Source organism: Eptatretus burgeri, chromosome 8 (assembly GCF_056783735.1).
Source record: "Eptatretus burgeri isolate ZD-2024b chromosome 8, Ebu_testis_v1, whole genome shotgun sequence".
Lineage (NCBI taxonomy): Eukaryota > Metazoa > Chordata > Myxini > Myxiniformes > Myxinidae > Eptatretus > Eptatretus burgeri.
In genome coordinates this window covers 59,508,910-59,535,980 of record NC_140968.1, presented here as the reverse complement: position 1 = coordinate 59,535,980, position 27,071 = coordinate 59,508,910, and the positions used below count along the sequence as shown (strand labels likewise).

The following is a 27,071-nucleotide window of genomic DNA, read 5'->3' as shown; positions in this document are numbered from 1 at the left end:
AAGACTCTTCAAGACCCCAAAAAGATCCCTGCCTCATAGAGTGCTCGGGAATTTATGGACCTCCCTCAGCGGGGAGGGGCCTTGGTGAACACACCTCGCTGTCCGCCTTTGATTGAACAGGGTCCCACGGCATACCTTTCCGGGGCGGGGCTTTGGCCCCTGCCGGGAAACCCCAGCCACTTTTCCACGCGGGTATATACTTGACGAGTAACAGTATCAACGCAGCAATGGCCCCTGCCGGGAAACCCCAGCCACTCTTCTACGCGGGTTTACACTTGAGGAGTAACAGTATCAATGTTGCAAAGGTTGTCGTGAAAGAGTTACAACATTCGTGGGAGCCGAGAAACTGGAACCGCGAGATCTTGCCTTGGCACGTCAGGGTGCGAGAAGGCAGCTGGTTGGTGGTGAATCGTGATGGGCCGAGGGGTCATGCAGATCGGATCGTTGTTAGATGGCTTGTTAGATGTAATCACCTAACTAAAAGAAATCGCAATGCACGCCTTTGATTCTCCCACGAGACAAAAAGGAAGGCGATCTGACTACACACATACTTAACGACATAACTGACTTTTGGGACATTTGTATGTTGAATGCAAATGGTTTCCAGATCAGTAACAATATATATATATATATATATATATATATATATATATATATATATATATATATATATATATATATATATATATATATATATATATATATATATATATATATATATATATATATATATATATAGATATATGTGTATATGTGTATATATAGATATATGTGTATATGTGTATATATATATATATATATATATATATATATGTATATATGTATATATATGTATATATGTATGTGTATATGTATATATACATTTGTATATATATATACATTTGGGAGTTAGGCGTTTTTCTTTTTCTATCTTTATTTTGAACCAACCACGTCTCAACCGCCATCACACAACAACCACGCCACAGTCACCATCTACGCTCCCACATCATCGCAACACCGCCATTCCCAAATGGCACCATAACCATCAAACCACGACCAAAAACCCTCCACCACCTTCACCTCTCTCCTTCTACGGCCATTCCCGCACCACCTGTGAACACTGAATGTCAGGCTGTCTCGGGCCCGTTCGGCGTTTGGTGCCGAGCGCACCGAGCCGCGAGCGCGAAGGCGGCCTTTCCGAGGGGAAAATTCGGATCAAAAACGCTACACGCCCACTTCTCCTCCGTCCAATTAGCAGGCGCGGGGCGGCTTGGCCCCGCCTCCAAGCGTGTGTATGTGAAGTCCTTGTATGCAAATTTTAGGAATGGGAGAGGTTCACGCGCATTTTTGCCGGACCAGTGGCTGACCGGGGGGGGGGGGCGGCGTGGCCCCGCCTCCAATCGTGTTCTGATCCTAAAATTTGCATATACGCTTCTCCTGCTGCCTATAAAAAGGCGAGCGCAAGGCGAATTAAAAAGAGTGGCAAAGAGTCAGGTCGGTCGGGTAAGGAGAGTGCGGAACTGAGAAGAGTTGGAGGAAGAGTTGAGTTCTGCAGTTGCCTGGAGAGGGTCGTCGAGAAGTGGCTGTTGGGGACGCGTTGCGTTGCATTGGTGAAGTTGAGGCGAGTGCGCGCGGTGGAACTGCAGGCAAGGGAGCTCGGGTCCGAGGCAAGAAGGACGGCGGTCGGCGACGAGGTTGCGGTGTGGGATCGCTCGTTTCGTCGCGGGACCCAAGCCAGCCAGCCACTCCCCTCCCCCAGGGCATCAACAATCCCCCTTTCCCCCACGCTGAGATAGTGCAATAGGGGGTCCCGTTCCCCTCCCACCCCACACGTGGTGCCAACGAAACCCAGCAAGGAGCACAGAGTCGGGGCACAGCCGCGCGGCCACATTTGCGGCTTTCCGCCAACGCGTCACGAGGACGCGGGCAAGCCCCACCCGGTCTCGCGGACCTGGCCACTCCTCTAGGTCCCGCGCATATTTGGCCTACGGGCCTGTCTGCCTCCTTGTCTGTGAGGGTGGCTTCTTTCTTTTGCTTTTGTGTAAATGTGTGTTGGCGCCGTCTGTGAAGTAGAACTGTATAAGTGTTGCCGTGTGTGCGCGTAGTCGGTATTAACTCTGCGTCGTTGTTGCTTTTATTGTTTTGGTTGCTTTATGTGCATTTTGACTGTATGGCTGTATATATGTGCTTTCCGTGTGCCATGTAAATAAAATGCTGGCTTGTTGAACTGTGCCCGTTTCACTTCATCTCCTTCCTTTTAATTGACTCTCCATCCTGCTTCACGTAAAGGGTTCGTAGTGGGTGCAAAATGCCCGGTAAATAATCTGAACCGTCGAGGTCGACGATAACACCGCTTGGTTATCCCGATAGTACGGAACGGGCCGCCCAAGCGGCTCGTGTCCGGAGTCGACCTGCGGCGAGGTACGATCGCCCGGTTTACCATCCGCATGGGTACTTAGGTAGGTCGAGTTTGGTGAACAACCCTATCCTACGCGGGTGGCCGATTGGCACGATTGTGGTAAGGTCGAAAGGCCCACCCGTGACTAGCTCCTGGCGTTGGTCCGAGAGGGTCACGACAGAATTGTCCGTCCGGTGGGCGACGTGCCGCGATTCGAGTTACGTGGCCGTCCACGAATTCGCAAATATATATATATATATATATATATATATATATATATATATATATATATATATACATACATATATATATATATATACATACATATATATATATATACATACATATATATATATATATATACATACATATATATATATATATATATATATGTATGTATATATATATATATGTATGTATATATATATATATATATGTATATATATATATATATATATATATATATATATATATATATATATATATATATATATACATACATGCCTGGTGTTAGCTTAATGTTTAGGGTGGTGGGCTTGGGATCCTAGGGTTCCGAGTTTAAATCCCACCCAGTTGTTGAATTAATACCAGGTGGGGTTAACTCGGCCTGTCATCCTTCCGAGGTCGGGTGTTATCAAATGTATTTTTCTTTGAAACTCACAAAGAGAAATGATATAACCTTTGTACAGCACACCCGATAACCAATTGCTTTAGAAGCAGTCACGACGACATCGGAAACCCTGATAAAACCTCCATAAGATACGGGATGAAACTTTTCCACCACAGCACCCGCAACAGGCACGGCTTGCCCACACACCCACGGAGAGTCCCTTCAGATCCAAATCTACCCATATGTACCACATCCCTGTGTGCTGTATATGTAACTCCATTGTATGTACATTCCAATTGGGACACAAACTGTACCGCTATCGCCTGTAGGGAGCTCGGTTAATGGCTTAAGCACTCAAGCAAACACTCCAACAGAAAGCCTGGCTTGGCCAGCGATTCCCAATTGCCATTGATAAACCCATGCACCCGGAAATGCCTAAGCAGTCAGAATTGGACACATGAACGCCTTTTCAGCAGGCAGAACTGTTGCTAAGCTCAATTCTAGAGCTTCAATTTTGTAAATTGGCTTGGTTTAAGACATTCTCAAGGTTATGGCATCTGCGGAAATGAAATAAAGCCACAAACGCTGATATCTCCAGACATTTATAAGCATTGTAATGTACCCAGCGATTCATAGCTATGATGAACAGGCATTTCATAATATGAGTAAGGAAAGTAAAAAAAAAAATTATGGTAAATAAATTGTAGTGGCCTCTTCCAAGTCAAGGTATGGCACCTTCAGCAGGCAGGCCAAAAAAACATGGCAACTTCAGACCCCAGCAATGTCATCCAGGTCAGGTCAGGTGTGGGAGCATGAGCAGGACAAGCACATCACTGGGTTCCCATTCTGCCAGTACTCCAGGGGCCTCTGGCCATACCCTAGGCAGATGCCTAGTCCATTCCCATCTCCTTAAGATGCTGATCAACCTGCTGCAACCAGGAGGAACGTGGTCAGCGCATTGGCCTCCTCCACTCATGAGGCTGCCTCACTGAGAGAATCTGATGAGCATGATCAGCGTCTGGGAAATGAGCCAGATGTCAATACAGCCGCAGCTGACGCTCACGGACTATGAAGGTAACAAATCTCATTTGAGACTCTCATGGCTATCACTCGTTGGACACAAAATCCGACCAGTGATAGCCAAGAAATCTCCGAACAGATCGAGTACCAAATGAATTAAGTCCCCATCTCAGACCCCTGGTCAGAGTCCAAGTCTCACATCCATAGAGCAAGACTGGAAGCACCAAGGACCTGAAAACTTGGACCCTCATCCTCCTGCACAAGTGCCGACAGTGCCACACCTCATGATTCAGTTAAACCACAACGCCCCAGGCCCGACCCAGACGTTGATTGACCTCTGGCTCACAGCCAGCAGAGACATGAATATCACTGCCAAGGTAAGTGAATCTCTCAGTGACCTCAACCTCCTCACCACAAACAGGTACAGACAAGAAAGTAGCATCCAAGATGTCATTGAAAGGATGAATCTTAGTTTTGACCCACGAAACCCGTCATCCCAGTGGCTCCCAGCTCGAGGGCCCTCAAAAGGATATCCAGAGTCTCCGCAAAGATAACTGCATTGTCTGTGAAATCAAGGTCAGAGATCTTGACATTCCCAAATGATCCACTGCAGCGTAATCTCTCTGAAATCCAATCCAAACAAGCACTGAAAAGTTTGGGGTCAAGACACACCCCTGACAACCTCCAGTAACAACTGGAAATGTCAGAGATGGTATCACCACATCTCACAGCACTCTCAGTACCAGAGTGAAGTTCAGACATCAAATCGATCAGTTTCGGTGTCACCACACGAAGACCAAGAATCCTCCAGAGGGCATCCCAACGCACTGAATCAAATGCTTTGCAGAGATCAACACAGACTGCAAGCAGCCCCTGCTGAAACTCTTATCTGTGTTCAGTGAGGACCCGAAGACCAAGGAGACTGTCAATCATTGACCTCTTGGGTGTAAAGCCTGACTGCTCTGGGTGCTTGTGCTCAAACAGATGGTGGCGAACCCTATCAAGAATTATCCGAGGAAAGACCTTGCCCGGGACTGAGTGCAGCGTCACCCCTTGGGAGTTGTTGCAGTCCTGGCAATCACCCTTCCCTTTCCAGAGAGGGACAACAAGGCCCCTCCTCCAGTCAGTTGGGATGATGCCTGTGTTCCAGGCAGAGCACAGAACAGCATGCAACGGTGCGCGAGAAACAACGAAAGGCTCATAATGGGAAGTAATCGTACATGCAGATGCAGTTTGGGCACCATTATTAACTGTTGTGTGTATACTCGATCTTATACATCTAGTATTACATAATCTCCTTATGTCATTTCCTGTTTGATGACGATTCATTATTAAATTTAGCCTTGTTACCGTATGCTGGTCTGACTACTGCAATTATCAGTGAGTGAGAAACAAGAAAAGGCTCATAATGGGAGGTAATTGTACACATGGATGCATACAGTGACTCATCTCAGCTCAAAAACCGTGAATGGCTGAAATGAAATTCCGCAATAACAAAATCGGAACACAATCGGTTGCCTGCGATTGGTGGAAGCCCCCAATATTGGAGCCCGTGATATTTGAAGGTTTCTTGTAATTGATTTACTTGGAACAAAAATTCATTAATATAATCACAAACTTGCCTGTTTTAAAGGTCTGTTTATGTGTTTTTTTTAAGCCTGGGATTGAGGGAGAAGAAGTGGGACCTTGAGCTTTATGGTAACAGTTCCAAAGGTAACCCTTTAGATTTTAGAAGGACATGGGAGGAGCACACAAAAGGAACTAGAATGGCTCTTGGTGGAGCGCATACCTTCACCAGGCTGAACAGTTTACATTTTGTATTATAGTAAATGGGTATAGCCACATAGAAAAGTGGGGCTGGAGTAGGATTGTTGAAGATTCGGCGGCTCTTAACAGCACCGCCGTCTCAGGGGTTATAACGCCAGCTAGTTCGGCACAGGTCTCGGGTCACGTGCCTCAGATACCACGTGATACCAAAGTACACCTGGGCCGTACCAGTTGGGGATATAGACCCCGGCTCCAGACTGGGTTTGTCAGAGACCGAGCGAAGTCTGCCAGTCCGTAGCCCGTTTTGGTTTTAAATACAAATCGAGTGATTGTTCCTCAGCGTGGCACGAATAAACTCAAGGCAGCAACTTTCGTATGAATCAGCCAGATTTATTGGGGACACAGCGGGGAAACACATGACACAAGCAAAGCATTCACGACAATGTTATAACTAATCTATAACCCACTCTTAAATAGGGAGCTACGGATACGGGTTTCGAAGGGAACCCTAACGAGATAAACCTTAGGCCTGGACGACATGCAGACAAGATGTAGACAACATGCAGACAAAACACAGAGTACTTGGTGATGCCTCATGGATGAGAGGAAAAGTGTCGAAGGCACGAATGTGGCTCGTGAGAATGTGCAAATCTGATGTCAACGGACTTGAACACCCAAGCTCGAGCATGCAGCGTGGCAAGATGGCAGCGACGGCCTCCTTCTTGTCGGCACCCCCCACAACCAGCCTCGGCGCATTCAGCCCTCGCAAGGTTGACGGCACAGGAGAGAAAGATCTATGGTGTGTTCCAGCTGGTTTCTCACAAGGTCCAGTATGCGAATCCAGGCCTGGCCTGTACACCAGACAAGGCCAATCCCGGTGTTAGGCTCCGCATGCAGATCGATGGTATGAAAGACGTGTCGAGCCGTGCAGGGAGTCAGGCCAGTCAGAGGCTCCAGGACTGGACTCAGGATGAACCTGTGGATGACCTCAGGCTGGATCTATAACCGAGGGGGAACAGCCAACCAAACCACTCCTCATGAAGGAGATCGCAGACTGACCTCATGCAGTTCATCTCCTCATACAGCAGATTGCAGACTGACCTCATGCAGTTCCTCTTGCCTTTCAGGGCGGGCCTTTCTCACGAAGCAGATCGCAGACTCGACCAAACCACTCCTCATACAGCAGATTGCAGACTGACCTCATGCAGTTCCTCTTGCCTTTCGGGGCGGGCCTTTCTCACGAAGCAGATCGCAGACTCGGCCAAACCACTCCTCATACAGCAGATTGCAGACTCAACACTAGCAGTTTCTCCCTTGCCTTCTTGGGACTCGCTTTCTCGACCGCCTCCGGGGATACGTGATTGGTCCATCCTTCGAGTTTGCAGCCGCTCTCCGCCAATGGGTTGCTGACACGTCTCGTTGACTGACTCTGTCAGAGCGCTGGGCGGGGGCTGGTTCGGATGGGGGAAGGAAGAAGAAGAATGGCGCCTCTCGGTACACCACCACTGTATGAACACTGGACAGCATGCTACACCTCCCGACACACAGGTAACGTCCGATTACCAAACAACCTGGCTAAACATACATTTAAGGGGGGATCTGGGCTAATCCTATTTTAATAACCCACTAAGGGCCCATTTCCGCAACAGGATGACTTACAATATTCACCCGATCTCCACCAAATTTTGCATACGTGTTGGTAGTACCAGGATCAGGTCGTAGGCAAAATACCCCCCCCCTCCCATCCACATTCTATGGAACAGTTCTATAGAATGTCCAAAAGTTCCATCGAATGTCTATGGAACATTTATATCAATCGCGCATGACAACAATCAGGTACTGCATAATGAAAGATCATTTTTCGTGTGTTTTACTTCATTTTACATCCTCATTGACACTCACAGATAAACATGCAAAATGTTTCTGAAGTGTAACATGCTGTCTTTTGATTAAATCCATCAGCAAAGCAATGGGTTGGCATGCCACAAATAATAATAACAGCTACCCTGCAGTGTGGATACTGCTGTTAAAAATGTCACATTTATATTCAACTAATTTGCTAAAATAGATAAACAGAAACAAACAGAGGAGTCTATACACAGAGACTAGTGTTATATAACAGTTCTTGGAGCTTCATAAGCGTTCATTTTTTTAAGGGGGTCAGGGGGGAAAGGGGGAGGGGGGGCATAAAATGCACAACAACGTGAGACCAAATTTCCTTCTACATATTTTTCACCTTTGACCAATACTGAACAAAATTAAAGGGTTTCATCTGTTGTTAAGGCCAAACCCACCTGCCAAGTCTCATCAAAATCGACAAACACATTAGATATATTTACACACACACACGCACACACACAACACGCACGCACGCACGCACGCACACACACACACACACACACACACACACACACACACACACACACACACACACACACACACACACACACACACACACACACACCCTATCGGAGTGGGGGGGGTGAATGTTTTTTGTTATGTTAATTTTTTATTCCTAATTTTCTTTTGATCATAATTATTTTCGCGATTTATTGATGAAACATCACCTTCTCATATTATAAGAACAAACAACATAAATTAATGCTTCTTTGTCTCGTCATTCATTCAGTAACATTTCATTTTGGTGTGGACTGTGTCCAATGGGGATCAGCAGAGTGCTCGTCACACTCATGTTTCGATTTTCCCGCTGGTCACATCACGTGCCTTCTGGTTGAATGGTTTGCATTTGTAGGAACAATTGTCTGGGTGGCAGACGGATGGATGTTCTGTGTGGATTATGTGGTTTTACCGTGTGAGACATAATCCACAGTGATGCTCAACATAATAGTCAGGAGGTGCATCTGTTGTATAAATGACGAATGTGGTCATCAGTGGTTAGATATTTATCAGTATGCCATCTTGTTGAGGGCAAATATGCCTGTAATCTGGATTGGTGGTTCCATTTGATGTTTAACTGATGATGACCATATAATCTGTCTCTTTGACAGAATCACCAGAACAAGGTCTCTGTGTTGGAGGCGTTGCTTTTGTGTGGACTGCTGTCCAATGTGGATCAGCGGAGTGCTGGTCACACTCATGTTTTGAGATATATATGACTCGTGTGTGTGTGTGTGCGCTCGCATATTGTCTTCTCCAAAACCATGAAAACTATGTGTCCTGAACCTTTGCGTGCATACTAAGAGAACTCCAAGGGAGTGCGTGAATGTAAATTGGGTGTTTGGGTTAATTTAAACACCCCTTTGAAAATAATTAACGGCTTTATTTAATTATCCTTTATCAAGGCATTTTCCTCAGTCAGACCCCGACTCAGCCTTCTGCCAGCTTGCTGGAGTCTTAATTCTCCATTTTGTTTGGCGTTCTCAACAATGCCTTGACTTGGAACAGGCCACAACGGTTTCTTAATGATAAAGTGCTCAAATGTTTTTTTCACTTTCCTCAATCATATCACCAAATGCCTCATCTTGATACCTACAAATCACTGGATGTATCTCAATGCTTATAAACACTCAGAGACACCGGTGTTCATGGCTATATTTCATTTCCACACATGTGATAACCTTGAGAATCTTTCTTCACGTGGGTCAAATTTCAAAATTTTCACTTCTTACTTGACCTCTGCAGCAGCTCTGATTGCTAAAAATGTGTCCATGTGTCCAATTTGGACATAGTTTGACACTCCGGTCATTCCACGTGAAGAGATTTTCGAGGTTATCACATTTCAGCTTTAATGTTGATAAATGTCCAGGCAGTTGTATCCGCATATTAGTTGATGCTCCAGATGGTGATTATCTTCAGGCGTGTCCGGATGGTGGTTATCTCCAGACGGTGGTTTATCTCTGGATGGTGGTCATCTCTGGATGTGTCCGCATGGTGGTTATGTCTGAATGGTGGTTATCTCCAGATGTATCTGGATGGTGTTCGTCTCCAGACGTGTCCAGGTTGTGTTTATCTCTGGACATGTCTGGGTGGTGGTTATCTCCGGATGGTGTTTGTCTCCAGGCGGTGATTGTCTCCAAATATTTCCCGATGGTGTTTGTCTTCGGGTGGCATTTATAGTATGACTGGGAGATAATATATTTGAGACATTATTATCTTTCCATCTTCACTGTTATTCTATGCAGGATCATTTTGATGAGACAGTATGATCGTAATTAATGCACCACCACATGACTGCCTTCCCTTCCCCTCATGCTTCCTTCCCCTCATGCTGCCATCCCTTCCCCTCACGATTCCTTCCCCTTCCCCACCCCTCTTCGCTCCCCCCATCCCTCCTCGCTCCCCCACCCCTTCTCGCTCCCCTCTCTCCTCTCTTTCCTCCTCCACCTCCTCACCCTCTCTTTCCCCCACCCCTCTCCCTCTCAACCCTGTTTGTCTCCCCCCCACACCACCCCCCCTTCACTTCGTATTCCCGTCAGCGAAGCAATGGGTGGTATTTGCTAGTGCATGTGTTTTTGGAAGTCCTTGGTGGTATGATGGTGAGGATCGCATTGTGGAGGTTTTTGAATGCTCCTTGTATGTGGATGCAGATTCAGTGTTGGCTTTGTTGGATTAAATTGCATTTTACTTGTGCATTGTTTTGCTTGAACAAACACCCAAATACAGCTGTTTTACCCTCAATTAGATTCATCACTTTGCACCACATTCCACATCCCAACATGTGTTATTCACCTGACCATGTACAGGAATTGTGCACCGAGCCAAATGTCAGAAAACACGATTTGAAGGAAACATGTTGATAAGTGATGGAAGCTGCGATCGATCTGTGAGCATACACAAACTGCCTTTCCATCAGAAGTGATGCGTCTGCGTATCTGCTGTTTCCAGAGCTTGCCCCGGCTATTGACGACGTCATATGCTCTGAACTCATTTTAAATAATCAGCTGAACAATGGTGAATGTTTAAGCAAAAATGTTTTGGAGAAGAGTCAAAATATAAATTTGCAGAGGTTAAACATTTATTAATTACATAAGCTGTAAATTGTGAAACAAGGTCAAGCTGTACCAATTTGTGAATAAGACATTCAAGTTACATGGTATCATGCCATCCTGGTTTTATTTGTTATACGTGCTTGGGTTTCAGACGAATCTAACAAAAAAAAAAACAACGTCATTTGACAATCAGTATATTACTGGACCATTTCAATCGATATTGAATGTAAATCCTGCTTTCAGCCAACATGCCTCTTGCTAACACTTACTGCCTGCATTGCATTTGTTATGCTTGTGAAGCTTAATCATCCCAGTGGAGCATCTTCTTTGGCCCAAGTGTCCAGTTAATGGCCAATTTTGGGACTGGAACCAAAACTGTACGAACTACCTTGCTTGTAAATTGTTAGAATATCACACTCAGGTTGTCAAGAATGAAGAAAATCAAATACTCCGCTCTTCACTGAAATTGTCAGTAACTGATATCATTCCGAAGATCACAATCAATGTTGGGAATGAATATATTTGAGAAGGATCCCAAAAGTTGATTCAATCTCCTGGTTGCACCATTAATGAGATTCACCTATCCCTTCAGATGCAGTGTAGCCCATGGAGATTTGGGCAACAATTTAGAATTTGAGCAGGGTAGCAGCACACAATGAGAAACTACTTTTGAAAGGTATCATAGGGTCTTTAATATCTACTGGAATGTAAGACTCGTCGCTTCCAGAGAAAATAAATTAAAATTTATTTTCACCCTTTAAAAATCGTGTGAATAAATTATTGAATATCAGCTGCTTTTTTGTTTGTATCCTTTTCTCACCTGTGTTGCAAATAGAGCGACCTGCTTTGTGATGATTTGAAAGGCGTTGTATAATCGCAAATGCTGTTTGACTGAGCTATATGAATAAGGCAGCGACGGATGGACAGACAGACAGATGCAGGCAGCGACGGTCCTTGGTGTTATGTGATAACCTCTAGGACCGACAGACGAACGCAGGCGGCGATGGACGCTGGCACGTCGAGACCGAGCTCCTTTTACGTTATAGATAAGCAAATGCTCACAGATGAGACAATCGGATTAATGCTCTTTCCAAAGGATGGTGTACTTAATCCATGATGTATGCAAAGCTCAGAGATTACAGTTCATACTTGGAAGCTATTCTATTGGGAAACGAACGGATCGCTCATACAATCCAATGCGAGATAGTATCACAAGAAACTTCCTGATGGGGTGCCCTCACGATGATAAAGAGTTGCAGCGATACCCACATGTGCTCTATATGATCCAATTAACACCACAGTGTTCTGACCAGGCATGCTAGTTTTTCATCAGTGGAGGAAGATTTCAGGTTTGGGAGGTCCACCTCCACTGAGGCTGTGGCCTACTCTTGGCTCTTGACTAATAAATTGACACGAGGGATCAGCCTCACAAACCTTGGCCCGAACTGAATGTGACCACTGGCCACAGTAGTTGTCTGGATGGTGCTACATCTCTACCCTTATGCCAAAGCCATGAGAAAGGCGATTTTGTCTGACAGATTATGGAAAGAGGCAGCCTCTAAAGGTTCATACGGCACCTGAGCCAAGGCCTGGAGAACCAAAGGCAGACTCCATGAACAAACCAGCTGTTTCAATGGAAGCCTCTTAAAATGGAAGGACATTTTTTTTTGTACACCTTGTCGAGGCTCATATAAGAGCTAACACACAATGCACATCAAGGGGGGCATGAAACAAGAGGGAAGGGAGAGGGAATGACAAAACAGTGGGGAACAGCGACATGAGGAGATCTGTGGAAGGGATGGGGTGGGGAACACAGGGTATACAAGATGGACATTGAAGGGACTTTCAGGAAGGAAAGCAGGGAATTTGGAGGAGGTGGGTTTGGGGTGGATTAACGGGGGTAGAAAAGATCGAGGATTTGGATGGGGGACGGTAAGAGGTGGTGGTGAATAGCTGTTTTGAAGGCCTGGAGGGAAGAATGGGATTGAACAGAGTGAGGGAGTTTGTTCCAAAGGTGGGGAAAAAGAGGAATGAAAGAGTGAAGGTGAGAAGTGATTCGTGATTTTGGTAGTTTTACCAGAAGGGGGTTGTTGGTGGACCTTGAGCACCCTGCAGAAATATGGTGGGGACAAATCACAGACAGAGTAGGGGGGCGAGACCAGAGAAGAGACAGTTGAAGACAGAAAGACCACCGACCTGCCTGTGGTGAGAAAGTGAGAGGCCCAAAGACTCAGCCTCATCACGGGAGATGCCAATGATCCGAAATGCCTTGGTTTCCAGAGCGTGAAGCCGAGAAAGGTGAGAGGGAGGAGCACAGCCCAGAGGGGAGAGCAGTACTCCATCAGGCTGCAGACAAAAGCTTTGTATGTGGTCAAGAGCTCAGGTGAGCAGAGGAAAGACTTTGCATGATGGAGGATTCCCAGTCGGTGACTGGCTTTCCAGGCCAGGTTGGAAATGTGGCTTTCCCAGTAAAGATCATGGCAGATAGTGAGACCCAGAGGTTTGAAAGAAAGGACTTCTTCCAGAGGATTGTTGAGAAAGTGGATGGGGGTGGGGGGGGGGGGTTCCAAACGGTCCTTTCGGAGAGACATAGTGAGAGTGTGAAATTTGTCCGGAATGAAAGACATGTTCCACGTGTTGGATCAGTTTGTGATTTTATCGATATCTGCAGAGAGCGAAGAAGCTGCTGTTTGCAGTATGATGGATGATAGATGGTACTGCAGAGGGTGGAGTCATCAGCAAAGAGATAAAGAGGATTTTTCAGAGAGTCGGAGAGATCATTGATGACAATCATTGACTTGGCAAGTTTGGACAGGATGTTCAATGATGAAACTGAAGAACCATCTGGAAAACCTTTGTGAACTGTCACAATGGCTGTACCGTAACTCATAATTGTGGTGAAAGCTAACCTCTTATCAAATAGGGAGATGAAGAAGTCAGCCACCTTTCCCAAAGGGGCAGCACCCAAATACACCTCTTGATCCTGGAACCATCTCCAGAAAAACTGCCAAAAGGAAGCATGGGTAATTTGAGTTGATTTATGATGGCACTGGGTGAGAAAGAAGCAGCCCTCCCAGAAAGGCCTGTCTCTTCTGAAGATCTCTTTGGAGATGTCACAGTGTTAGTCGGAGATGGGCTGGGTTCCTGTATGGGACTTCTGAGGAGGATTGGGAGAGGAGGTCATCTCTAAGAGGCAGGAGCTTTGTTAACCCCACGAGGTGCAGAATCTCCCCGAACCATTGGAGTCTTAGTCACCAGGAAGCTACCAAGTAGACCTATGCTCCCTCCTACTCTAATGTTGCTAGGATTTGTGGGAACAGTGGGAAGGCACATCAGACCAGAGGCATCCAGGAGATGGAAAATGCATCCACTGCCCAAGCTGCTGGATCCGAGTCCGAGAGCAGTACAATGGACGGTGGTGGCTGAGCGACGATGCAATCAATTCAATTTATGTACTCCTAAAACGCTTGTACAAGGTGACCCCAAAACGTGAGCCCAGGGAAAAGGTTAATAACTTTAATATTATCCAATCAAACTTAACAAAATATGCAGATCATATGAATCACCAATAGTGAAGATATCACTGAAAATTTCAGTTGTCTACAACGAAAATTAACAATTTTACAACTAAATTACTGACAACCTCGATGTTTGATGATATGCTCCAAATGGGCACCATTTCACCATTTAGTTTGGTGAATTCATATTCAAGACTGCCATGCTGTTTGAATTTTTTCACAAACCTTTGAATTTGAGGCTTGCTGGGTGCTTTCGTTGTTGCAAAATGTGTGCAGAACAAGCACCGAAGGGGGTAAGAACGTAATGTCTGTAGGAACTAATTTGTCCACAGTTTTTGACAGAAAATAACTTTTCTCCAGGTGTCCATGATGCAGTGTGTGAATGTCACAGATTCAAGAAACTTAGCAGATACACTTTCTCTTAACTCATTTCAAACCTTCTGAAAAATGAGAGAGATGGAATGAAAACTGTGAAGGTTGTTAAACTTTTCTCAGGGCCCACTTTTTAGGGATTACCTGTCGATCGTCTTTCTGACCTGTGGATGGAGAGTTCACTCCGAGGGTATGTACCATCATCTTGATAGAAAATCTGCAAGCAAGTTTTCTTCCCCTGGAATGTTCACTGCAGAAAAATCCATCACCTGCTGGCAGGTCCATTCCCAGACTTCCATCGCCAGATGACAAAGGAGGAGTGAGTGCCTCCCTGTTCTGTTTGTGGACACATGCCACAACCTTCTTGATCAGTATGGACTACCTTTTCTTGATCAGTATGGACTACCTATCAGTATGGACTACCATAGCTAGAAAACAATGAAGAGCCAACCAATGTGATGGCCCTCAGTTCTCATAGACAGGGTAATTAAGAGTGCTGTCGAGCACAGTGGTTCCCAAACTTTTTTGCCCACCACCAAAAATTTGAAATCTTATGCACCTTGTAACCCACATCGTACTGGTATGTACAATAAAAACTGTCAGAGAAAATGCTTTTGACGTGAAGAAACTCCCTCAAGAACCAGGATTTGAGGGGGTTTTTCAAAGTTTGGGTTGCGATCCTGGATTTGAGAACCCCTGGTCCAGCATGTTGATGTGAGCTTGACATTCTAGGGGGATCACTTGCCAGCCAAAAGATTGCTTTGACAGTGTGTCCCCACCCCCACCCCCCTCATCCGTTGTCACAACCACTGAAGGCCGATGTGGCCTGAACAATATTCCCATCAGAAGTCTGTTGGCTGCCCCACCAACTGAAGAGTTCAGCTCCTGCAGGATGGAGTCGGGTAGGTTCAGAGGAACCCCTTGAAGGGAGTAGTGATGTAGAAGGAAGGTCTGTATCAGCTGCATGTGGAGGCTGCAATCCCGTATCAGATCTACTTGACCGGTGAGGAGGCCCAGAAACTTTAGCCAGACCTTTACCAGAGACACTTGCAGAGAAGATAATCAAGATGACCTCAATTTGATCTTCTCTATCTGATGAGTGGACAGATATGCCAGCTTAGCTGAAATATCTAGTTCCACCCCTAAGAAAGAGGAGAATTGGGAGGAGTTAAACTAGACATCTACGAATTGATAAAGAGGCTGAGAAATTCAACCAATGTGATGGTAATCTGTAAATGGGCTAGAGGAGTTGCTCTGACCCTGTCACAAGCAACCAGTCATCAAGGGAGCAAAAAATTATCAAGACTTGCTTACAGAGTATCACCACCACTGCCTGCACCAGTCTAGTGAAGACTCGGGGGCTGGCTGGAGGCCAAAGGCCAGGGCAGTATATCTGAAGACACGATTCCCTATGGCAAACCCCAACAGATGAAGGGACTTGGTGTCCAAGGGAACATGTATGTATGTATCTCAAGTCCAGGATTGCTACCCAATCCCCTGGCGTCAGTACTGGCAGGATTGAATGGAGCCTCTGCATGCAAAAATAGGGGCTATGGATATACTCCTTCAATTTTCTTTAAATTCAGGACCATGCACAGTCCCTCGGAGTGTTTAGGGATGACAAATACAGTCAACAAGCATAGATGGTGGTGATCCTTCACCTGCTTTTTTTCGAGAAGGGTCTAGATTTTTCTGGCCACAGCCTGTCATGCTGTCGGATCCTGTGGCAGGGATGTTCCCTTGCAAAGGATGCCTCCTGGAAGGGGTGATTCCAATTTGACTTTAAAGCTGAAGGAGACAATTTCCAAAACAAATTTGTCACTAGTGATACCCTCCCAGCATTAAAGGAAAGTGTGGAGGCACCCTCCTACAGGTACTACTTCTCCAAACACTCCTGGTAGCCTATCACTGATACTCTCACCTCTTGGGGGAGGGCCAGTCCTCCCTCTTCCAGCCGGGCTTCTCCCGAAATGCCAATGCTGGTTCAGCTAAAAAGAAGAGTGGAAAGGTGTGGATGACTGGTCCAGTCTTTGTCTGGTCCAGTCTGGCTGAGGTGGTCGGGACAGAAGGTAGTCTAACGGCCCCACTCCGATTTTGTTTCCCACTCACATTTGTCATGTTCTAGTTCTTTGTCAATGGTGGCCTATAATTGGCTCCTAAACAACAGTAGTCGATGCATTGGCAGGGTGAGCAAAGACTTGCTTTCTGCCAATTTGCCCAAAACACCGGCATGGAGATAAAGGCGACGACGTTCTCCATCTGCGTGGTATGCCATCCTCTTCCATTGGGACCACCCTCGGCCATGCTCTACTTTTAACAGATAAGCATTGAGTAACCTGTCTTCAGGTGTGACCAGCAGTCCATTAGCTTCCATCCATAGGGATTGGACACATCCTCGAAATGAGGTGCAAGTCGAGACGAACCTCCATCTTTTCATCTTAAAGAGGGGGTCTATGTTCTGGGGAGACAACATTGTTCCCAATTGCATCCTTTTCCTCTTCTTCAGGATGGGGCCAGTCCAGCCTGGAAACCCGGTGGCCAACCACAGGTCAGATGCCAGCAAGACTTGCTCATGATGATTTCCAGGAGGAGAGGCACATTTAAGTTTACCTTTGTTCTTCAACTTTTTCTTTGTTTGCTTTTTCTTGACCTTGCTATCCGAGGGTGGCTGCAGGGCTTGGAAAAAAAGAATCAGGCTTGAGAAGAGAGATCTCTCCAGAAACTACAGTTAAACCTCTCTTCAGAGCAAGCCTATGGTATGGGAGCAATTTTGAAGGGGGCTGAACCTGCCTAGCAGGTTGGTTATCCTTTCCTTTCCCCACCATCACCACAGAAAAGTTAGTCCCAGGGTCCAAATAGATCCACGTGCGGTACACAGGGTGAGCTTCAGTCTCTTCAGAAAACACTTCTGAAGAAGATGAATGGTCTCCCCGGACGGCAACAATAAAACCAAAATAAGACGAGGAGGATTTCCCCACTGGGTTTTGGTGTTGTGTTGGCACTGCAGGCACCACTGCCTGTTCAATGTAAAAGGGTGGGAACACCGCCACTTGTTGAAGGGAAAACAATGGGGATACCTAACTTCTAGGTAAGCGGGAACTGTGCTCGGTACTGCTGTTGAGATCAAGGGGAACACCATCAACAGCAGACCTGAAGCAAACTTTGAAATGGGGGTACTACACAACCTACTGCCCCAACTTGCTAGTCAAACAGGGACTGAGAGGCTGGGTTAGGATTCATGGTTTCCTTGTCAACATTGGTAAATTCCAACTAGTGAAGACAACAAAGTCAAGGCAAAACACTATAAAACAGTGAGAAAAAAACCCTACTGTTGAGGTTAAAGTCAGGTAGCCAGGCAAAATGTCAAAACTCAAAAGGTCATGTCTGAGAAAAGAAGCACTATCTTTGTAAAACCCTAACAGCAATTACTTATTTTTGGGGGTTCAACCTATCTCCTTCCCCATAGCCCCTTAATGAGTACAGATTTTGATGTGCTCAATATACTTCAGCATATTACAGGTGATGAATGTTGTGTTCAAGTTTCATCGAAATTGTGTATAGTTTTGGAGAAGAGAGAAAATACCTTATTTTGGGGGGGGGGGTTAACCCCCCCCCAATAGACCCCATTAATGAGCGCAGATTTTGATGTGGTAAATACACGTTTGTTAGGCATCAGTTATGAAGCTTGTGGCCAAGCTTCTTCAAGATTGTGTGTTTGGTTCAAGCGATAATGACTCGTGTTTACGGACTGACTGACTCACTGACTCACTCACCTATGGACACTGCTCGATCGCATAAGCTCACCTGACTAAAGCCCAAGTGAGCTAAAAACGTAACACAATGGACAAATCTAAAACAAAATGTCTAAACCACCCTAAAGGTTGTAATATAAATGTGAGACTCACAACGGGAAAGAACCACAATGAGGTACAGTAATCTAAAGGGATTACATCGCATGGAAAGAAGGATGCAAATATAAAAAGGGATTCATCGAAAGAACTAAGAGATACGTCGGCACCTGAAGGGTGTGACGAAAGAGAGGAAGTGCTCGGTCATTCGTAGTGCATTTTGGGTGTGAGATGGATGCAGTCATCGGAGATGGGGGGGGGCAAGTTAAAAATTTGTTTGTTATTTGTCGATTGTTGGAGGGTTGTTAAAGGGAACAGCTTGTTTGAAGAGACTTGACAGGTGGGTACAAGTTATGAATGTAGATCATAATGTTCAACATTTACCCAGGATCACTAACATTCACTACAAATTCATTCTTAATGTTTTACAATTGTTTTGCCAGGATATAAATGGGCTACAGTAATATGCTCATGCAATCAGCCAAAAGAAAGCCAAAAGTATTTTCACTGAAACATTTCTCTTTTCTAACCAGGGCATGCATTTGATTTCCAACAAGGCATATCTCATTGTCAATATCTAGATATTGGATAATTTAGCCTTTATTGCTCACTGCTGAATTGCTCTGTTATCTGAAGCCTAAATAAAATATTCAAGCTGAATACGCTTAGCCTATGGTCATTGTCCACCAGCGAGAGCAATTAGATGTTCATGCCACACAAGGGAGGTAAACCTCATTGCAGTGTTGAAAGGGTTTTACCCTTTTGATTTATGTCCAAGAATCCAAAGGAAAAGACAAAACAGCTCGTCAGCTTCTCAATGACTGTAGCTGTTCTGTGTGGAATTCCCATGTAAACATCAGAGAATTAACAAGTCAGCAAATGTAGCATCTGGTCCTTGCTCTGACCATGGAGAGGGCAACACAACTCAAAGGGTCACTGGTAAATGGTGACCGACTAGAAAATCTCATCCCACTATCTAAATAAATTTATGCTGTTCGTTCATTCTTTGTTCTACAAACTCGAACAGGATGATTTCCAATGTTATATTTTCAATATTGGTCAGTAAAATTACAGAGTACTTGATTGCATGAAATGGAAGGTTCAATTAAATTTATAATTATTTATAAACACAACATTCTAAGTTGAAATCCTTTTGACTGGAAGTTCCATTTAACCAGGTGAGATGTATCCTCTTCAAGCCGCATGTGTTTTATACATTGGCAATCAAAGCATACACACAAGGAAATTTATACATACTCAGGAGAAGGCTACTTGGCCAACTGAGCTTGTACTTTATACACATCTCAAAAAATTAAGATATCAATTTACCATTTCCTACCATTCATTTAATAGCACATATTATCCACATCCATTATTTAATTGGCTTAATATCCTATTTAAATTTTAGGTGCAAAATAAAGTTAGTGTACCAGCATTCAATGCCTTGCACTTTAATGACAAAGGCCATGTGATCTTTAACATCTACAACGAAAAGCAAATGTGACTGCTGACTCGATATCAGCATTGGAAGGACGGCATGCTCAGTGATGTCAAACCCCCTGCTGGCACTGCACAAGGAGAGCCGATTGTTGTCACAATGGACTCCACAGGGGAACATATGCAGCACCAGTAACCTCATAGACAGCACTTACAAACTGAGCTAACCTGCTGTGCGCCCACAGCATTCAGACTTCCCTGGCGGTCTCCGATCAAACGACAAACTGGTTTGCATTTTGCTTGGCTTTGGAGGGATGTAAAAATTTGCATGTTTGCACTTCAAATTTTGCTTGTCATTGTATGAAATGTAACAATGTAAAACATGTGTATGTGTATCATACGCTTTCAAGCACCATCATGCAAGACTATTTACCTGAAAATGTACACGCAACAGGTCCCGTGCGCTCCAGCACGAAGGGAAGAACAGTTTATTGGTGTAAAAATTGGAACAGCATTCTTCAGTTACGCAGTACTGTTATGATGTCTGCCACCGTCCTTTCCATATTTTTCTCACTCCATCCACAATATGTGGTGTGCAAAGCATCCCTCGGTGTACAAAACAGGCCATCTTGCTTTTGTATATATATATATATATATATATATATATATATATATATATATATATATATATATATATATATATATATAGTAACATTTATTGAATAACCACTTCCAGGGCTATTGACTTGGAACATACATAATATGACATACTCCCGCTACAGGAAACATGCCCGGAAACAGACAGCTCACCAAGAAGCTTTCCTGCCTGCCTGGAAGAACTGAATCGTGGAACAAATGAATGGTGGGCAACACTTCCCTTGTTAATGTCTCGTGTGGAGAAAAACAACCCTGGTCCATCATGAAGAATAAGGAGAAAGAACCCATGGGACGACTTTTTCATTTTTATTTCTTACCCCCGAATGGGTTAACATCTGAAATGTCAGCTTGTTTTTAAGATAAAGGGTTAATGCCCAAAGTGTCAACTAATTCTTGCTTCCCATGGCGGTTGGCATACATCAATCAACGTTTTGTCAACAATTGAGGTGATATTTCTAAAATCCTCAATTTTCATCTGATTTACTTGAAATTTGAAGAGTATTTGCATATTTCATCATTGAATTCAACCACCAATTATTATTAAGGTCAAATTTGTTTTATGTATTTTGCAAGTATCGTGCGATGCATGACATCTTCTTGTTACTTGCAAAATCGAAGATCTTTCAAGTATATTGGTCAGTCGATTTTGTTTTTCTGTCTGTCTGTTTGTCAATCGCCTGCAGGTCACAATTCGAAACCGATCCTCATGAAACTTTACCAAGTTGTGGAGGTAATCTCAACTGAGAAGCCTCGTGATTTTTGAGGTCAAAGGTCATCTTGAGGTCAACTTTCTAAAATCGTCATTTTTCATCCGATTGACTTGAAATTTGAACAAGATTTGCATATTATGTCACTGAATTGAGAAACCAACTACTTTTCAGGTCAAAAGCTCAAATATCTACTCAAGGTCAAACATCTAAAATCATCAGTTTTTATCTGAAAAATTGTCAATTTTCATCCGATTGACTTGTAAGTTAAACATTAATTTCACAGTACATTACTGAATTGGGAAACCAACTATTTCTGAGATCAAAAGGTCAAATGTCAACTCAAGGTCAAACTCCTAAAAACCATCAATTTTCAACTGAAAAATCATCACTTTTACATCCTATTAACTTGAAAGTTGAACAGGATTTACATAGTCCATCCAAACAGTGATGACTCCATTTACAACTCACTATCTGAAAACATGGACCAACTTCTATCTTCTCATCCAAACTCTCTCTTCCTCATAAGTGGTGACTTCAATTGTCATCATACCAGTTGGCCAGGTGTGGGTTACTCTCTCACCTGTCACGGCACTTCAGCAAAAGCTTTCTGCGACTCATGAGGACTGACTCAAATCGGTCAATTTCCCGACCCGGATCTCAACCATTGGTACTCTATCTCTTCTGGATCTGATTGTGACAAATTTCCATGAAAATATCTGCTGTTCTTCCTCCGCTCCAATCGGTTCTTCTGACCACGTGCTTGTCAAAGTGGACATCTCTCTGGCTGTTATTAGAGAACCACCTCAGCACCGTCGAGTCTGGCATTTCACGCAAGCCGACTGGGAGGCAAGCAGCCATCAAACTTCTAGACTGGTCTCCCATCGCTACTTTCTCCAACATCAACTCATCCTGGGAATTCTTTCAAAGAAACTTGCTCTCCGTCATGCACATATTTATCCCCTCTCATCTTCAGTTATTCTACCTTTCCCCCCCCCACCCACGGTTCAATGAAGCTTGTGGCGAGGCAGTTGTCCTGAAACAACTTGCCTTTGCCTCATGGAAAGCAAACTCAACAGAGGGTAATCTCAGTTCCTTCCGTAAAGCTTGAAACAAGTGTGTATCTACCCTCAGGAGAACCAAAAAACAACATCTTTCAAAGCTCAAGTCTGAACTCTCAAACCTCTCTCCCTCCTCCAAATCCAGGTGGCGTCAAATCAAATCTGTTTCTGGTGTATGTTCCCCCTCCATCCCCTCCCTTACCTCAAATGGCCGCACTGCTGATACCACACGTGAAAAGGCTGAATGCCTAAACTCTGTGTTTGCATCAAAATCTTGTGTCCAAAACCCATCGCTTTCTGTACCCACCTTACCCAGTCACACCCAACTGTCCCTGGACTCTGTGTCCTTTTCTCCTGACAAGGCGGAGAGCTTTCTGTCAAACCTCGACTCAGATTCTGCAACTGGTCCAGACGGCATCAGCCCACATGTCCTAAAAACCTGCTCCTCTGCTATTGCTCACCCTCTGTCTGCTCTATTCACCCTCTCATTTGCTCAATGTCATCTGCCATGTGCTTGTAAATCAGCAAACATTACTGTCCTGCATAAAAAGCTGCAAAAACAGATCCATGTATCTCCAGACCAATCAGCCTTCTCCCAATCATCAGCAAGGTCATAGAATCCATCATCGCTTAAGACATTAAATCCTTCCTCTTCTCCAATGGCCTGATGTCCGATCATCAATTTGGTTTCAGCCCAGGTAACTCCATCCTGGATATGCTGCTTCTGCTCTCCCAACAATGGATGGAGGTCCTCAATGCCGAACATGAAATCAGAGCCATATCCCTAGACATATCGCATGCTTTTGACACAGTCTGGCACCCTGCCCTACTCACCAAACTCTCTTCCTATGGTATCCAAGGCCATCTCCACTCATGGCTCGCAGACTTCCTCTCCTGTCGCAGTCAACGTGTGCTCCTTAATGGAGTTCTTTCATCCCCTCTTCCTGTCCAGGCTGAGGTTCCTCAAGGCAGCGTTCTGGGCCCTGTTCTTCTTCTGGTTTTCATCAATGATCTCTCCGACTCTTCGGAAAATCCTCTTTATCTCTTTGCTGATGACTCCACCCACTGCCGTACATCTGTCATACCTTATACCGACAAGCAGCAGCTTCTTCGCTCACTGCAGATCTGGGTAAAATCACAAACTGGTCCAACACGTGGAACATGTCTTTCAATCCGGACAAATCTCCCACTCACTACGTCTCTCCGAAAGGATCGTTTGGAACCCACCCCCCCCCCATCCACTTTCTCAACAATCCTCTGGAAGAAGTCCTTTCTTTCAAGCTTCTGGGTCTCACTATCTACCATGATCTTTCCTGGGAAAGTCACATTTCCAACCTGGCCTCCAAAGCCAGTCGCCGACTGGGAATCCTCCATCGTGCAAAGTCATTCCTCGGCCCACCTGAGCTCCTGACCACATACAAAGCTTTTGTCCATAGCCTGATGCACTGCTCTCCCCTCTGGGCTGGTGCTCCTGTCTCCCAACTTTCTCGGCTTCATGCTGTGGAAACCAAGGCATTTTGGATCATTAGCATCTCCCACGATGAGGCTGAGTCTTTGGGCCTCTCACTCTCTCACCACAGGCATGTCGGTGGTCTTTCTGTCTTCTACTGTCTCCTCTCCGGTCTTGTCCCCCCCCCCCCCCACAGTGTCTGCGATTTGTCACTACCATATTTCCGCAGGGCGCTCAAGGTCCGCCAACAACCCCCTTCTGGTAAGACTATCAAAATCATTAATCACTGCTCACCTTCACTCTTTCATTCCTCTTTTTTCCTGCCTTTGGAATAAACTCCCTCACTCTGTTCAATCCCATTCTTCCCTCCAGGCCTTCAAAACAGCTGTTCACCACCACCTCTTATCGTCCCCCATCCAAATCCTAGATCTTTTCTATCCCCGTTAATCCACCCCAAACCCACCTCCTTCAAATTCCCTGCTTTCCTTCCTGAAAGTCCCTGTAATGTCCATCTTGTATACCCCATGTTCCCCGCCCTTCTACAGTTCTCCTAATGTCTCTGTTCCCCACTGTTTTATCCTTCCCACTCCCACCCCTCTTGTCTCATGCCCCCCTTGCTGTGCGTTGTGTGTTCACTCTCATACGAGCCTTGACAAGGTATACAAAAAAAAAATCACTGAATGGGGAAAGCAACTATTTTTGAGGTCAAAAGGTCAAATGTCAACTCAAGGTCAAACTTATAGAATCTATTTTCATCCGATTGACCTGAGCTTTGATTAAGATTGTCAATTTTCATCTCAATGAAATGGACAATTTGATGTTTCCATGGCAACCTTTGGAGATGGAGGGGGGGGTGGATTTTGCAAGTATCGTGCTCTGCACGACGTATTTTTCTTGTTTATTTGTCTGTCTGGTTGTTTGTGTGTCTGTAAACAGGATATCTCAAATAGTTGAAGATGGATTTCGACGAAACTTGGTGGACAGGTTGGATGTGTGACAAGGATGAATTTGTTCAATGGTGGTGGAGATCCGGATCTAGATCCAATAATTTTTAAAGTGATTCTTCACCATTGAGCGAGAGGGCTAAAACCAAAATATAGCACGATATCTCAAAAAGTTATAGACGGATCGTAACAAAACTTGGTGGACAGGTTGGGTGTTTGACAGGGAAGAATTGTTTCAATTTTGGTGAAGATCCAGATGTGGATATGAAAATTTTTTGAAGTGATTCTCCACCATTGAGAAATGAGGCCAAAAATGAAATCTAGCATAATTTTTCAAAACGTTATGGATGAATTATGACAAAACTAGGTGGATGAGTTTGTGAGGTGACAAGAACAAGCCGATTAGATTTTGGAGGTCCAGATTCAGATCCGACCTATTCGTGGGATACAAAACGTAAACTGTTCAGCCTGACAGAGGCATACATTAAGTGCCGTTCTAGCTACCTCTGCCACCGAAGGTGGGTGGAGGTTATGTTTCCACACTTGTTTGTCTTTCTGTCTGTTTTTATTTGTTTGTCTGTGAGTAGGATATCTCAACAGGTTAGTGACAGATTCGGAAAAAAATTGGTGGACATGTTGGGTGTGTGACAAGGACGAATTAATTATCTGGATGCCATAATTCAGATAACTTGTGCTCCAATTATCTGGATTCAGATCTGGATGCCAGGATTTTGTCAGTGATTAGTCAACATTGAGAGATGGGTCAAAAAACGATGTCCATCCATCCATGCATTGGGACCATACTTTGTGCAGTGTTGGTACTGCCTAAGCAGTCTCCTGGGCTATTGGGCACAATCTTGGATGGCTGGCCACTCCAACACAGGATACCAGAATGCTGGCACTCATTTTGCCGACCTCAGAAGGATGACAGACCGAGTCAACCCCACCTGGTATTCGACAGCCGAGCAGGATTTGAACTCAGGATCCTAGGATCCCAAGCCCAACACCCTAACCATTCAGCTAATACCAGGCATATAAAAACAATATATAGCATGATATCTCAAAAAGTTGTGGACATGTTATGACAAAACTAGGTGGATGAGTCGGGTATGTGACAAGAACAAGCCGATTAGATTCTAGTTCAGGTTCGGATGTTGATCCGCCCTATCAGTGGAATACAAAACCAAACTGTTCAGCCTCGTGGAGGTATACGCTCTACTGAGTGCCGTTCTCGTTTTGACTTGTCATACCTTCAACACACACATGAAGCGACACTACACATTTACATCAATAATTGGAGTCCCCACTCTGCCCACCCAGAAGCCAGGGGGCTATGAATTTTTTTTCTCTCATTTAAAACCTTCCAGTACATAACCCGAGTACAACAACCATTTTTCAACTCATTCTGTTTCGTGGTTTAGGATGCATATGTCAAGCAAACCCACAAACAGACACTTCTCTAATTGTCCCTGCTAATTGTATATAGTATGATTATATGCCTTGAATGAAAACCTGTGTGATGATGAATTGATTGCATAAAAATGTATGACCTTATCATACCACAACAATATATTGAATCTTAAATTTCACAAACATTGATGGACACATACGATTTTGTGCACATAGAAGATTGTATTCAAAATACAGTATACAATGTCAAAAGTACCAGCTCACTTCGGAGCTCTTGAAGCAGGTTGCAATCAGAAATCTACCTTTTGGTCCGTGATTGGATGAGAATATGTCCGTGTGCATTTTCCAACACATCAGGAGGTCATGATTATGATCAAGGGCCAATCCAGAGCTTGAAAGGCTGCTGTAATGCACTTTCCTTCTGTTTATGCTCACACTGAAAGGCTGGAATGGCAAAAATGTGTGGGATCAGTGATTTGATGCACAGGGGGCTTCTGCCCTGCACATCTGGTTTAAAGCAGGACAGGCATCAAGCAATAACATATGTGAAACACCACAAAAAAACTGTATAGATATATTTATATATATATATATATATATATATATATATATATATATATTTATATATATTTATATATTTCGACAGATTTCAGTATGGAAATGGAAGCACTTGGCAATTTACTTTGCAGTGATATTGTGCCATGGTCCCTTGTAGTCATATGTATTCAATCTCATGGATATAATCTTTTACAAAATGTTTGACAGAATTGCAACATGTCAGAAAGGTCTTCCAAGTAGGATTAGTCTTTATCATGATGGCAAGAGCATTTCATATTCCGTGGGAAAAAGCAATGGCAATGTGGAATAGAGGTTAAGCACTGCATGTAGTACATTCCATGAAATTCTGAATGCTGTAAGGTCTTTTTAATGGCAATTGGTATGTC

At 44.4% G+C, this 27,071-nt stretch overlaps 1 protein-coding gene across 7 annotated transcripts in view; it reads right to left on the bottom strand.

Moving 5' to 3' along the window:
• The window catches only part of LOC147021831 (uncharacterized), a 329,285-nt gene that overhangs the window by 230,342 nt on the left and 71,872 nt on the right, over positions 1-27,071 (bottom strand). For all 7 annotated transcript variants that reach the window (XR_015060952.1, XR_015060955.1, XR_015060953.1 and 4 more), the window contains one exon: positions 26,430-26,571. Coding sequence is in view for 4 of the 7 variants with exons in the window: in XM_085892216.1 (XP_085748342.1) it covers positions 26,430-26,571 (142 nt within the window). In the remaining 3 variants the exon portion in view is untranslated. The remainder of the gene's footprint in view (positions 1-26,429; positions 26,572-27,071) is intronic.